The sequence below is a fragment of the Lepisma saccharinum genome, chromosome 7, assembly GCF_977018435.1.
Source record: "Lepisma saccharinum chromosome 7, izLepSacc3.1, whole genome shotgun sequence".
Lineage (NCBI taxonomy): Eukaryota > Metazoa > Arthropoda > Insecta > Zygentoma > Lepismatidae > Lepisma > Lepisma saccharinum.
The window spans coordinates 70,438,527-70,454,507 of NC_139235.1; the positions used below are offsets into that span (position 1 = coordinate 70,438,527).

Consider the following 15,981-nt stretch of genomic DNA (forward strand, 5'->3'; position numbering starts at 1 on the left):
TTAGTTTCATCTCTCTATCTTAAGAAGTAACATTTTGCAATATGGCGTCCACCAACTTCCGGTTTTCCAGAATCATGTTGATTTGCCACGCTCTAATTCCCATAAGCTACCATCAAACCGAATTTCACTCATCTGTCTTATGAAATAACGTTTTTCAATATGGCATCCATCAACTTCCGGTTTTCCAGAATCATGTTGATTTGCCATGCTCTAATTCCCATAAGCTACCATCAAACCGAATTTCACTCCTCTGTCTTATGAAATAACATTTTGCAATATGGCATCCACCAACTTCCGGTTTTCCAGAATCATGTTGATTTAACATGCACTCATTAGCAAGATCTACCACCAAACCGAATTTCACTTCTCTTTCTCAAAAGGTAAAATTTTGCAATATAGCGTCCATCAACTTTCGGTTTTCCACAATCATGTTGATTTGCCATACTCTAATTATCATAAGCTACCGTCAAACCGAATTTCACTTCTGTTTCTTAAGAAGTAACTTTTTCAATATGGCATCCATCAACTTCCGGTTTTCCACAATCATGTTGATTTAACAAACACTAATTAGCAAGATCTACCACCAAATCGAATTTCACTTCTATATCTTAAAAGGTAATTTTTTCAATATGGCGTCCATCAACTTCCGGTTTTCCACAATCATGTTGATTTGCCATTCTTTAATTAGCATAAGCTACCATCAAACCGAATTTCAGTTCTCTATCTTAAAAAGTAACACTTTTCAATATGGCGTCCATCAACTTCCGGTTTTCCACAATCATGTTGATTTATCGTGCTCTAATTAGCATAAGCTACCATCAAGCAAGATTTCACTCCTCTGTCTTATGAAATAACATTTTCCAATATGGCGTCCATCACCTTCCGGTTTTCTACAATCATGTTGATTTATTATGCACTAATTAGCAAGATCTACTACCAAATCGAATTTCACTTCTCTTTCTTAAAAGGTAAAATTTTTCAATATGGTGTCCATCAACTTCCGGTTTTCCACAATCATGTTGATTTGCCATGTTCTAATTAGCATAAGCTACCGTCAAACCGAATTTCACTTCTCTATCTTAAGAGGTAACGTTTTTCAATATGGCGTGCATCAACTTCCGGTTTTCCATAATCAAGTTGATTTAACATACACTAATTAGCAAGATCTACCACCAAATCGAATTTCACTTCTATATCTTAAAAGGTAAAAATTTTCAATATGGCGTCCATTAACTTCCGGTTTTCCACAATCATGTTGATTTGCCACGTTCTAATTAGCATAACCTAACGTCAAACCGAATTTCACTTCTCTATCTTAAGACGTAACATTTTTCAATATGGCGTGCATCAACTTCCGGTTTTCCACAATCATGTTGATTTAACATGCACTAATTAGCAAGATCTACCACCAAACCGAATTTCACTTCTCTATCTTAAGAGATAACATTTTTCAATATGGCGTCCATCAACTTCCGGTTTTCCACAATCATGTTGATTTAACATGCACTAATTAGCAAGATCTACCACCAAACCGAATTTCACTTCTCTATCTTAAGAAGTAACATTTTTCAATATGGAGTCCATTAACTTCCGGTTTTCCACAATCATGTTGATTTAACATGCACTAATTAGCAGGATCTACCACCAAACGGAATTTCACTTCTCTAACTTAAGAGGTAACATTTTTCAATATGGCGTCCATTAACTTCCGGTTTTCCACAATCATGTTGATTTAACATGCACTAATTAGCAAGATCTACCACCAAACCGAATTTCACTTCTCTATCTTAAGAGGTAACATTTTTCAATATGGCGTCTATCAACTTCCGGTTTTCCACAATCATGTTGATTTAACATGCACTAATTAGCAAGATCTACCACCAAACCGAATTTCACTTCTCTATCTTAAGAGGTAACATTTTTCAATATGGCGTCCATTAACTTCCGGTTTTCCACAATCATGTTGATTTGCCATACTGTAATTAGCATAAGCTACCGTCAAAGCGAATTGTACTTCTTTATCTTAAAAAGTGACATTTTTCAATATGGAGTCTAATTTCCAGTTTTACCAAAATCATATTGATTGGCAATGCCAGGTAAACCCGAATTAAAGATCTGTAACTTAGATGGCAACATTTTTCAATATGGCGTACATTAACTTTCCCTTTTTTCCACATGTATTACTTGGTAATATTCTAATTACATAAACTATCATCATGTCGAACTCTCAATATCTTGCTTGAAAAGATTTTTTTTTTAATATGTTGGCATCACCTTGCACCCTAATATTACGTGTATTGGTTATATAAAAGTAACATTATTAATAACAAATCTCACGATTCCATATTTATTTTTATATATATATTGCCTAGAACCTCCATTAATATTAGTTATTATCGATTTTTCAAGAATTCAATAACGAAAGTTTTAAAATGAAGAGTTACGTGACATATATTTTCTGATCCATTCAATACCCATTTGATTTGTTGAAAATAGGTTTTGTTACAATTGTACCCGATCCCAAAGTTTCAGGTATACCCATCATGAATTTGTACCGGTATGATTCTAAGGAGAGGTACGTACTGTAACGGAACCGGCATTCAGAGAAGGAACAAGTTCCATGGTTTCTGGTACGGGTATTTTAACGTTCCACTCTGTGTACCGAAAGCTGTCGTCCCCGAAGCACTCTTGGGTACGAACGGAACGGTATAGCAGAAGCGTTACTGTTCGCCTTACCAAGAGGTTCTGGTATTTTCCTTGGAATGGTCCACGGCACTTGGGCCGGTACGCGGTACCCGGTACGGAAATAACGCGGAACGGTGACAAATACCAATGAATTGCGTTACGTTACAGGTCCCTGGTACAAACATAAAATTCCTAATGGTTCATTCACCTTCTTAACCGCTTGCCTCATTATCCTGAGTAAACTCGGGCCAAACTACTTTTTTTCATCACATTTTTATGAATTCCATACAAACTCGTGAGAGGCTCTCTGCCACGAAGTACAGTAAATGTCCACTTGGAAGCAGCACCTTACTCTGCTTGATGCTTGGAATGTGTACCAGAATAAGAGATGGTAAAGGCATCTGCCCATACCGCACTGTGCCTATCTGATATCTAAAATTTCAGATTCAGAACTGCAATTTGTAAGATTTGAAAAAAAAAAAAAAAAAACATATGTGCAACATTTAAAGGCAAGATATTATGTTTACGTTTATTATGATAAAACTGTATATCCTTCAATAGCCCAAGTAGAATCAGGATAACAACATTTGTTCATAGTACGTATGTACATACATATGTATACATAATGTTTATAAATGAGTGAACTGAATTGTTAAACTTTCACTTCATATTTCCAATATATAGAGGCAGTATGTTATAAACTTTTGTAAAAATAAGTTTTCTTGCATTATGTTCATGAAAACTGGATGTTACATGCACCTTTGAGTGGTACATTATCACCCAAAAGAAAAACTAACATTAACATTTCACTTACTTCATGTTGAACATCGGCTTTCCATCGTCGACATTCCATACTGACACAGCTTGGTCAAGGGATGAACTTACAATGGTATTATTGTTCACTGTTACCAATTGGAGAACCTGAAGGAGAAAATTATTATTATGCACATATTATGGGGAACTAACAAAGTTCAACTGATTTGATGCAAAACAATGCTTAGGCCAGCCACACACTGGATCTGACATGATATGACGCAACGAGTCATTATTGTTGCAAACCGTCGCAGGGAAGGTTTAGCATTAATCTCTTATGGACGGCCGCACAACAGATGAAATATCTGACTCAAGTCACATTGCGATGGTTTGCGACAAATCAATGTAGGTCCATAGAATTTGGTATCACGTGGAGCAGCCTGCTGGAAAATGATATGCGCATGCACGAGTCCATTCACTTCAGCCACAGACTGGAAACGGTTGGTTGGTTGGTTGATTTGTTGTTTTAAGTCCACTTTATGCACAGTAAGGCTAATTGGGACTGGACCTACAGTTTAAAGTGGGATCCGAACCACTTGTGCCTCCACTGGGTATCGAACCCGGGACCCCTTTGAGATTACAAGGTGACGACGCTACCACTGCGCCATCGGGGAGGCCCAGACTGGAAACGGGGGCAAAAAAAACATCTTATATGAATAACCACTGCGGCCACTGCAACAAACATCGCTGCAGTGCAAGGGCAGGAGCAGTATTACATAGATTCAATTCAAAACATTGATACATTAATTCTACATACACATTGATTCTGATGCAGTGTTACCTGCTTCCCAAATTATAAAAGATAGACCTAGACCTATTGCGTACATGGACAAAATCTGCATTAAGATTTTAGCTAACAAACAAAATGACTCATCACGTCTTGTCACTTTGTGACTCATCATGTTTCGTCGAATCGCGTCATGTCATGTTGGATCTGGTGTGTGGCTGGCCTTATTGAGAGCTGAGCCAACTGATGTACAGATATCAGATAAATTATGCACAACATTCGTATCACTGCACAACACTGCTTTTGGGCTTGGAGGCCATTATTAAGAAAAAATGTGTCTATAGTAATGAGATGAAGGAGATAAGGCTGAAAGTATGAGTGCTATATCTTTAAATAGGTATTATTGGAACGTATAACCAGTGGCGTCGCAGGCGGTTCACATACGGGTGTTCACAATAAATTTTTTATACTCAATTGAGATTTACTCCTCTCCCTTGTAACTTCATCTGCAATTGAAAAAGTAAGAATAACCAGTTCAACTTATTTTCAACAATTCCCCCAAAAATCACGCTATATTTGAAATAATACAAGGTTTTTTATTAAATTAACACCCTTTTAATTACGTAATTGACGATTAGTAATGGCTAGTGCAAACTAATTAGTATAACAAGCAATGTCAGGTATGTACAATGCAAGACTACCATACTTCTCAATCTACTTTCTATTACACCGACCATATGTTAACCAATGACATTCATTCAGCATTGAAAGCATGTGCATCGTTAGCGGGACAGAGGGGAGGACGCATCCAGTCCAGAAAAAAAATATTTTGTGTATTATACCCGTTCACAATAACTTGGTTGCGATGCTTATGATTGAAGTATCAGTCAATGTGCCATTGCTCATACTCCTTCTTCCCTTTCATATTTTTTCTCCTAGCATCATTTTGCCATGGTTCAGAGAGATTGATTTTCGACCATTTAAAGCAAGGGTTCCCAAACTTCTTTGCTTCACGGCACTGTTAGTGTTTCAAGATTTTTACGTGGCACCCAGAATGTAGCCCTCTCTCACTTGCAACGCTCAGTTACTTGTAAGATTACATGCTTTACGTTAAAAATTAAACATGTATTTCAAATTCAGAAACATTTCATATGTAAAAATGTACTAAATAAGCACATATTTGAAACATTCATAGCATTGACTAACAATTCAGTGAAAATATTGGAACATTTCGCAGCGCTCCTGTAAGTCAACCAGCGCCCCTGGAAGTCAATCGCTGTGTCCCAGTGTGCCGCAGCACACACTTTGGGAACCACTGATTTAAAGCATATAGTAACTAACATCTGTTCGCCGTCATTAACATGTTTACCCGTCGTCGCCTTGTAAACTCGCTCCTGAATGATGACCGGTCGAAGCCTATATTTGAGCTCTAGATATTACAGAGAAAATAAAAATTTCACTGTGGGTCAAGTAATTAAATGCTACACACCAACGCACAATGCACTTAATAACGATGTTAAGAGAAATAATTAAAATTAAATTCTACATATGCAACTCTGTAGCGCAGACAGTCTCGAGTCCCCATAGACATGCCTTGTATATGCTGCGCTCTGATGCCGAATGCAAGAAGTATTGCCACTTGCATCAGGGCTCGCGTTCACACAGCGCAGTGAACATTTTCGGTTCATAGTGGCCAACAGCCCCTTAGCTGCCAGTTTGATGCAACACGCACAGCAATTGTGTTCAACAAAATCCCTGGAACACTGTGGGAGTTAGGGTTACCAACTACAACCTTGGTGACAATGAAGTTCGACCAGAAAGGAATACGTGATTAAATGCACAGAGGCATAGACAGTGGAATGGGTGACCTGCAGAAGTGACGCATGTGTGTAAGAGGAGGCGTGTGAGCAGGCAAGAAACGTGATTACAGCATGTTGCACCCAAGGTCACGTAAAGAACGAAAACGGGGAACTATACGCGTGACATTGAACTTCGACCACGCACCAGACCCATACGGAAAAATTCCAGATAGTGGCACATTCGACAGAAGCATTACGTCACGGACACGACAAGGGAGTCCGCCGTATATAAGCACGTGCTGTGCACCGAGGAACCGCAGTGCATCATCACCATGGCCAGCGGCAAACCTATTGACAACACCGTGAGGAGAAGAGTGGTGGAGTTGCAACGGGATGAACTCAGTGAACGGGAAATGGGGCGCCAACTGAACTTACCCAAGTCAACCGTCCACTGCATCATCAAACACCACCAAAATACGGGTACTACAGAGCCAGGTAAGGACCCCGGTCGAAAACGCCTGCTGAGCGTGCGTGACCTACGGATATTTAGGTGCTATATCCAGACCAACAATCATGTTTCTGTGGCTGAATTACGACTGTGGACTCGAGAACGCTTTCACATTGAAGTGTCAACCAGAACCATTCGCCGTTACCTACAGCGATGCGGTTACCGAGTGTACAAGGCGAAACGTAAACCCTTCCTTTCCATGTTGAACAAAGGCAATCGACTACGGTGGGCACGAATGTACCGGGGATGGACATTTCGGCAGTGGAACAGGGTTTTGTGGACGGACAAATCCATTTTCAATGTTGTGTACAGGAAAATACGGAAAACCATCATTTGTCGGAAGGAGGAACAGAATGAAGCAAAATGTTATGCACGTCAGGTACAGAAACCTGCGTCAGTGATGGTATGGGGATGCATGACGGCATCTGGGGTTGGCCCACTACACGTCTGTGAGGGCATTGTGAATGCACACGCCTATACACGCATACTGGAGCGGTATCTTCCCACAGTGCAAAGGCACGTGTTCCACAGGCGGCGTCTCATCTTTCAACACGACAATGCCAGGCCTCATACAGCACGGCTGACAAGAGAATGGTTGACTCGCCATCACGTGCGAACTCTGCCATGGCCACCATCGAGTCCCGACCTCTTGCCCATTCAGAATGTGTGGCGTGTTCTTAAGCGACGTGTGCAACAGAGGGGACCCACGACAGTGGCTGCTCTTATCGACTGCCTGCAGGAGGAATGGCACCGCATCGATGTGGAATACCTTGAACGACTCGTCCACAGCATGCCCCGATGCATTGCCACAGTTATTCGCCGACGGGGCAGCATCACACCATGGTAAACAGGATCCCCTCTAACAGTGGTCGAACTTCAATGTCACGTGTAGATGGACGAAAATGTTTTATTTTGTGTGGACACCATACATTGCTGCGTTGCAGCGGAAATTTGTTTTCCTTTGTTCCATGTAGCCTGCTGAATAAAATATGTTCAGCATATGCATGTGTTCTCCTTCTTTCACAATGCACTCCTATATTTGTGACTGGTCAAACTTCATTGTCACTAAGGTTGTATCTAAAAAAGTTATCAGATGTAAAAGACGTCGTGTCAGAGTAAATTGTGTGTATATACTCGAACATCAAAGAAGAATTTTTCGAATAAATATATGTGTGTGTGTGTGCATTTAATATGTACATAATTTAAAACATATACACGAGTGTTCACGTGCTCATGAAAACATTATTAGGCGACGTGCCTGCGTAAAACAGAAGATAATCAGTAATATTAACCTTACCTCTCCTTCATGGCCTTTCCATGATCCAAGAACCATTCCTGTTCTTACATCCAACACTGAAAGGTACCCGGATGAATGTCCAACTGCAACCCATGTTCCCCTTGCATTCATGGCTATGCATCGGATCAATCCAGCAGGATTTAACGTAACCTATCGTGAGGAAAATGACAGAATGGAACTTAAAAATAATAATTTTTTTTTTGGTCTTCATACTGTCATGTATACATACAGTATACATTCATCTTGGTTGATTGATTGATTTGGTTTATTTTACTATTGTGCCACTTTTTGGCTAATCACAAAGATGAGGATGAGTGATAATATGATGAAATTGATGAACGAACACTCACAAAGAACACCCATGCACAGGTTGGGTTTCAAAACTGGGGTCCCCCTGCCCTGGAGGTCAGCAGGCTCATCTTGGTATAATAAACATTACAAGGATACATAGTATCAACGATTTTAAAGCACAACTTCACAAAGAAAGGACTATTAATAATCAAGTAAGACATTTACAATTCAAATATTAACCAACAATTAATATATACCTGGGAATCAAAATATTGATTGATTGATTTGCTTTATTCTACTTTGCTTTTTGTGCCACTTTTGGCTAATTTGTGAAGATGGGGATGAATGATAAAATTGATGAATGGACACTCACGAACATCCATGCCCAGGCTGGGATTTGAACCCAGGACCCCTGGCATCGTAGCATGATGTGCTAACCACTCTGCCACGGTGGCCAGCTTAAGAGGTTGGTTTGGTAGCTAAATGGTAAAGTATTTGCACAGAATGCCAACAAACCATGTTCAATCTTTGAAGAAGCTACAATTTTCACAAAACTTATAGTTTAGTGAAATCTGTCATTTTGACTTACTGGTTCCTTAGTCAAACTCCATAACTTTCAATAATACAAATAATAAGCACGTGAATGTCACTACCTGTAGTTTGTTTTTTGTGGATTGTTTATACTTTTATCATAATTTACAAACAAAAAATAATCAAAAAAGACATTACAGGATCTTCTTCCATACTGGAGTGATCACGCATGAATTTCAATATTTAGGGTCTGGTTAAAGTGTGCTAAATAATCTCTAAAAATATGCACACAAATCAGGTGAATACCACTATCAATCAATACTGATTCCTAACCATATTATTCATGATTTCTGCAAACACATCCACCATTTAATCTCTCTTTTTCCCGAGGGAATGACATCCATTATAGGGTAAGATTACACTCGGGTCATTGCATCCCTTAGCTCCACTTACTGCCTTATCTTCCAGAAGAACCAAGATTGAGAAGGGATAAAGGAAGCTGGAAATTACTATGACTACAACTCACTCCGCATTGAGGTTTAATCAAATAAGGAAGACAAGGGACTGTAGAAGTTTCTCCCCAGGCATGCTAGATAGAGTCTGTTCATGATTGTCCTGTATTGGACACATCTACTCAATGTTCAAAGCATAAAAGAGGGCCAACCCAGATAATTACTCCACGAGTTTATACACTAGGGAGGTGCATGATACTCTGTTGAGCTGGATATTGGATGCAGAATTTGCTGGGCCAAGAATTGCATCTCACTTGCACCCTATCATCTACAATATATTTTTAATTGCTTTTAAATTAAGATTTTTTGTAATTTTACAAAATGTTTGAAAATAAGAATTACATTATAACTATCCCATAACAATCTCCTAGAGGCTAGCTTAAAAATATCCAGACTCACTTAGGAGACAATTTGACCATGAAATATTTGCACAGAACTAGAACTACACGAAAACCCTGTGGTACAGAAGGCCTTGAAGGGACAAGAACTGCCAAGTGGCTTTCCATTGGATGACATGTGATCAGCACATCATCTAGTCCCATCACTACTGTCTTCTGTCTTTCAAGATGGGAGTCTGCTACTCTTCATTCAAGTAGCTCCCAAACTGCCCTCACAATGTTGGGTCAGCACTGAATTTTTGGAGTTCCCATCGGGGATCTAACCCAGGACTGCTCGCACCAAAGGCAAGACCTCCACCCATTTGGTTATGTACAACTTCTATAATAAGCAATACTGCTCTACAGTAATAATGCTTACCTTCAATTCATTCACATATGCACACATTCTTGCATCTACCACCCTCAATGTGGCATCGGTTGTCGCAGCTAACAACGAAGTGCTAGGTGGAGGCATGGCTCGGAGAACATTCACTGGAATATTACGAGGCGAGTCCAACTGTTTGACAAGCGAACCCATGAACGGATCCCAAATGTGAACAACTGAATCACAAGATGCAGCTAAGCGAAGGGACTCCAAGAATGTAATAGCAAGGACTGACTTCTTATGATTTGTGTACGTCCACTGGCAATACGAGATTGCACTTCCATCTCCCTAAAAAAGAGGACAGAAATATAACATTAGGGATGGAGCAATATGAAATTTCGGCTGATACCAATATAAAATTTACTGATATTCTACCAATTAAATATAAAATTCCAAATGATTCATTGATCTCCTTAACACTTTTCCTGGCATGGGTGTGTTTTCACACCAAAGAGAATCCAACCTTTCTCTGGCGAGGGCGTGTTTTCACACCCAGACACATCGCCTACGGGTGGACTAAAAGTTCACAAACTAGTCCATACTCCACAGAGTGAGAAGAAAAGGGGTGCAGCTATGAGAAAATGTAGTGTGTGCTCAAAACATGGCATTAGAAGAGAGACAAGTATTATGTGTTCAAGTTGTGATGAAGCACTTAGTAAAATTTCATGTTTCTGTGATTATCACACAAAGCAAAATTACTAACTACTAAAATTGCTAAAATGATAAAACTATTACATTATAAATATATGCTTTCATTGATCCTCTACTGATATTTACACTTTGTATAACAAAAGATTTCATCTTTGTTGCAAAAAGAATAAATCTGTCATTTAGGTTAATTTTGTTTAAATTGCCTGCCAGGATAGAGACAGCACATTTGTAATCTTGCCACCAGGGAAAGAGTTAATAAATGTATGTTACAGATGACCCAATATTTTTGCAATTCAAAAGAACATGCATATTTAGACATTTACTTTAAAAAAGTATAGAATGGAAATTACATGTTTATTTTCTATAAAAATTATAACAAAATGATATAATATTGCAGTAAATTGTAAGATACTTATAGATAAATTGGATTGGTAATTTTACCGATGAACTGATATGCCAATAGAGTAGCAATTAACCTGCGATTTATTTCAATGCTACCCAATAGATCTTAGCAATACTATTAACAAACAATTTAGCCTGAAAAGCAAAGTGATAACCACGCAACTCACCTGACTTCGCAGAGACCACAGTTTTACTGTCTTGTCTCTGCTGCCACTTAAAAAGCTATTTTCGTTGTCCAGAACATGCAGTGCCCGGATACCATTGTTATGCCCTGAAAATTTCTGCAGTTTTATCTGTTTAAAATTGAAGCGAGTGTCCTTCTCGGCACGACCAATTTCGTGCTCCCAATAAGCCAACCAATTACCACGCAGATGCCTAAAAAGAAACAACAAAAAAACAATCAATTAATTCTTCACTGATTAGTGTATCAAGTGTGTGTTAGGATTTCACTACTTATCATATTATACTGTGGCAAGTAATGGGTGTCTTTTGTTAATTGAATGTCAAAATTATGCACATGATGTAAAGAAGCTGTTCCACGTGACATGCTGCTGAAATCATATTACTTTATCTTGAAAACTGGTAATTTTACTTGGTTTTTTATGCCACTTTAGCTAACTGCAACAATGTGGATGAATAATGAATAGATGAAATTGACAAAGAGAACATCCATTAATGGCTATATTTTGAATCACTCACTCAATGTGGTTGATAAGTAAGGTGGCTAAAACTGGTAAAAAACTTTGTATCACCTTCGTCTTCAGGAATTTAAGTGAAGAAACATGAGTTCACCCTGTATATATTAGGGGTGGGTGTTTGAATCTGAATGCAAATTATTCGTATGTGAATCCTGCAGGATTCGCATCCTGGATCTACTATCTGAACCATGGACCAATGATTCAGTATCTAAACCTCTAATCCTAGATTCTATGTTTGAATCCCAGATCCAATATGCAAATTTTCTGGTTAAATATTACCACCCAAGCCAGATCCTGTTTGAATCTTGTGCCAAGAAGACAATAGCCACCCACAGGATACAACAGAATCTCGACACGGACAGGGATTGAACTGGATCAGGTACTGGAAGATACAGCACCAGATTTGCCCATAACCTACATGGGTTCCTCCCACACAGGATACATACAGACCAGCTAACTTGCATTCTATGCACATCAATTATTGCAGATGAGAGCTCCGAAAAGCTTGGAAGCTAAGCTGAGTTTAGAGTGAGTGAGTGAGTGAGTGAGTGAGTGAGTGAGTGAGTGAGTGAGTGAGTGAGTGAGTGAGTGAGTGAGTGAGTGAGTGAGTGAGTGAGTGAGTGAGTGAGTGAGTGAGTGAGTGAGTGAGTGAGTGAGTGAGTGAGTGAGTGCGTGCGTGGGTGCGTGTGTGTGTGTGTGTGTGTGTGTGTGTGTGTGTGTGTGTGTGTGTGTGTGTGTGTGTGAGTGAGTGAGTGAGTGAGTGAGTGAGTGAGTGAGTGAGTGAGTCAGTGAGTGTGTGTGAGTGTGTATGCACAGTAAGGCTAATCGGGACTGGACCTACAGTTTAAAGTGGAATCTGAACCACTATGTGCCTCTACCAGGTATCAAACCCGGCACCCCTTGATTACAAGGTGACCCCTTTATTACATTGCGCCATCAGGGGAGGTCCTTCTTCTATGGTATGCCATTTCACATTTCTATTTAAACAAAGACACACTTACCTATTAGTATTTTCCATCTTTTTACTAATAAGAGACATAACATCACTTTCAGCATGACCAATTGGATGTGAGCTTGGACTTAAACATGGCGACTTTGTGGAAGGTACATCCGCACTCTGAAAAAATAATTTAAAAAATCAGATGCATTTGAAACATGCTGACCGATACAACACTTTTTAATTCTAAAGGAAAGGAGAATCGATTTTGATTATCATTAAACTGACTTCAATAGGCAGAAAAATTGAGATGGCTTGTCGAAATGTGCCATCATTTCAAATAAATTGCGTAACTGAATAAGAATACTGAGGAGACTAGGGCTAAGGTGATCATGTCAATATCTGAACACATCAGTTGAAATTTATTTACTATGTGACTGTTCTATCTTACAGCAGAAGTTTATTTTACCTCTTATGTTCATTTGTAAATATACAATTATAGTTATTATCTATTTTTAACTTCAAATGTTACTGTTGATGTTGAATATTGTTTGTTTTCTCTTTATGATAAGTTGTATTATGTTAATGTGCTTGGCAACATTGTCGTTGCTATGGTAACAGAGATAACAGTTGTAAAAGTGGGTAATAAAAGTTTCTATCAAAAAGTGCGTTTCTATTCATGTAAATATTCAGGTAATTTAGATATGTAATCAGCCCATAGAAGTTTGGCTTTGCCTTCGCAAATTGTGAAAGTTATTATTCAGTTAATAACCATACACGCATAATTAATCATCAACGGCAACAGCACATGTTGGTTGGTATTATTCAGGCATATATAACAAAGAAAGAAAAAAAAACAATTGTGGAGTCAAATTATGCAAAATTCAACATTTCCAATGATTTGTACCAGTACAATGTTAGAAGTCCCGCACCATGGCCTTGCAGTCTAAGCCCTTAGGCTTTGGGGTTACGGGCTAGGGGATGCACACTGGTTTGAGTCTTCTGGAGGAAGTGTAACAACTTTTCTCCTGAGATTTCGGCCAATGTATGTGACCGGTGGCCACCCACCATCATGAAGAAATTGGGGAGCTACGAATGAGTAGTGTAACCTGATCATAGAAAACATACAACAATGACTGTGGGTTTGTCATGCTGACCACATGCACTCTGTAACTGGTTGGATGACCACTAGAGGCATGCATATTTCCTTTTTGACGAAAACACGAAATTTGAAATAACACATTCTAATGTTAATTTTTCATGTTTCTGAAAGGTGTGAGGTGCATTTTTGTACCCTGTTTTGTCACGAAATGATGCGAAATGCACTGTAAAATGCGAAATAGACTATTAAACACAAAATTTAGAGTTTATTTATCGACAGGACACTTTCTTAAGTTTGAATTATCCTGTGAGTTATGCAATTCCCGGAAAATTGATTAATTCTGATGTAAATATTTGAGAAGCAAGAATGGACCCCTTTATACAGGAACAAACTTAATACTCTGGTAACTATATAAATGTGCTATTAGAAGGGTTATGTTTATTTTGTAATAAGTGCAGTTTTTAAATCAAATTTTGGATTATGTTCACAATTTTAAAACCAAAATGTCATTTTATATACTGCTTTTGATCCGTTTCTTTCACCGCTATAACACAAAACTTTTATTTTATTTACTGCTTTTGAACCCGAAATTGACTCAATTTTTGTACCGAAATTTTGTTTCTTTATTTACCAAAAATATGTGCCTCTAGTGATTACATAACAAATATTTTATTTATTCCTGATGTAATTTTGAAATATTTTAAAGCAAAATTCTAGTAAATTGATGCTAATCAATATTTTGAACAAATTTTAATTGTTACAACTTTCATTGGGTATTGATCGGAATCGGTAAGGATATCAGTATCACTTTGGTGTGAAACCCTTATGTCACATCATTTGTTGCTTGTAGTTTGTAGCTTGTCACTTCAGTCTTAGAGCTTTGTAATGCACATGCAAGTGGCTACACACCTTTAATTAACAGATGGAGAATACCAAAAAACAGAACACAATTTCTGGAAATGTTACCTGTAAATCAATTCTATTTCCGACAACTGCAACATTGCTGCCAAAACCTCCACCTTCTGATTTTTCAGAATCTGATGCATTTGGAGCCAAGCAGTCTGACAGATAAAACAGATGTTCCGTTCCTGTAAATTAAGAGCAAGATTATTAATTTTCCACAAATATTCAACAGCAAATACAGTTTATCACTTGTCATTCAACCACTGCAATGATTTCATGTTTAAATTAAATCCTATAAAAACTGCATTGCAAAAATGGACGTCTTAAAAATTACATCCTTTCTTATTCCGAACCAGAGGAAATGTGTACTAAAAAACAAATCATGGGTCAATAAAATAATATGCATTATAAAGACAAATACCTCCATTATTGAGGCTCAGATGCGCTTCCTCTTCATACTCCAAGCAAAGATCTCGAATCAGCTGCTCATTTTTCAACGTTTCTTCCATGCTTGCCTCTCCGACCATTCTGAAGAATGGAAGATATGCTATGTGGGCGAGTTCTGCAGTAAAGACTTTCTTCAATTCCTCCAGAGCCTAAAAGAATAATTACAATAATATTATTTTTCACTTTCAGAAAAGTATGTGCATTCAATTACCAGTGTTTGGAAGTGTTTCAAAGTAAACTAGTTAGTCTCTATTTTAGCTGTCTACTCATACAATGTGATGCATGCATAAAGTGGAAATTTGTAGCCATTTTTATTTAATGATATGACAAATTAAAATAAACATAAATTAGCTAAGGAATAGAATTTAAGCTGAAACAATTATAAGTATTTTTATGCAAAATATATTGATAAAAAACAAGAAATAACAAAAGTTACATCAAATTATGAATTGATTATCAAGACCATTATCACATATAAAGTAATTTAAATAAAGAAAAAGCTTCTTTAAAATTCCCTCTTGAAGAAGAGTAAGTCTTTTTCATATATGTTAGCATGCATCATATCTAATTTGAGTATACTCAATATGTCACTTTCTTTATCCAGGTTTTTTACAATTCTTCAATTTTCAAAAATCCACATTGATTAAATCACATCCAAAGTGTAAAAGCTATTGGTACCACTTTATGTCTTACTCCTCAAACCATCCATTTGAGGTATTGCATTTTTCATATGCTTGCTTGATAATGCACATGAAAATAGATAACAAATTCCTGCTTGGAATTAAACTTGGCACTTTTCACATATCCTTGGGTAATATCAGAATTTCCAAATATTTTTTAAAGATTAGGCCATTATCAAAGTACTTTCAAGATTCAGTTATGTGAAAAAATATATAGTTTAAACAAACTATTTAAG

General features: G+C 37.8%; 1 protein-coding gene across 2 annotated transcripts in view; it reads right to left on the minus strand.

Annotated features, from left to right (window-relative positions):
- Nucleotides 1-15,981, minus strand: part of Wdr81 (WD repeat domain 81) — an 87,612-nt gene that overhangs the window by 14,791 nt on the left and 56,840 nt on the right. For both annotated transcript variants that reach the window (XM_083125414.1, XM_083125413.1), the window contains exons 15-21: nucleotides 15,040-15,214; nucleotides 14,682-14,803; nucleotides 12,678-12,793; nucleotides 11,146-11,353; nucleotides 9,920-10,213; nucleotides 7,830-7,979; nucleotides 3,500-3,606 (exon numbers count right to left, since the gene is read on the minus strand). In XM_083125414.1, the coding sequence (XP_082981540.1) occupies nucleotides 3,500-3,606; nucleotides 7,830-7,979; nucleotides 9,920-10,213; nucleotides 11,146-11,353; nucleotides 12,678-12,793; nucleotides 14,682-14,803; nucleotides 15,040-15,214 (1,172 nt within the window). The remainder of the gene's footprint in view (nucleotides 1-3,499; nucleotides 3,607-7,829; nucleotides 7,980-9,919; nucleotides 10,214-11,145; nucleotides 11,354-12,677; nucleotides 12,794-14,681; nucleotides 14,804-15,039; nucleotides 15,215-15,981) is intronic.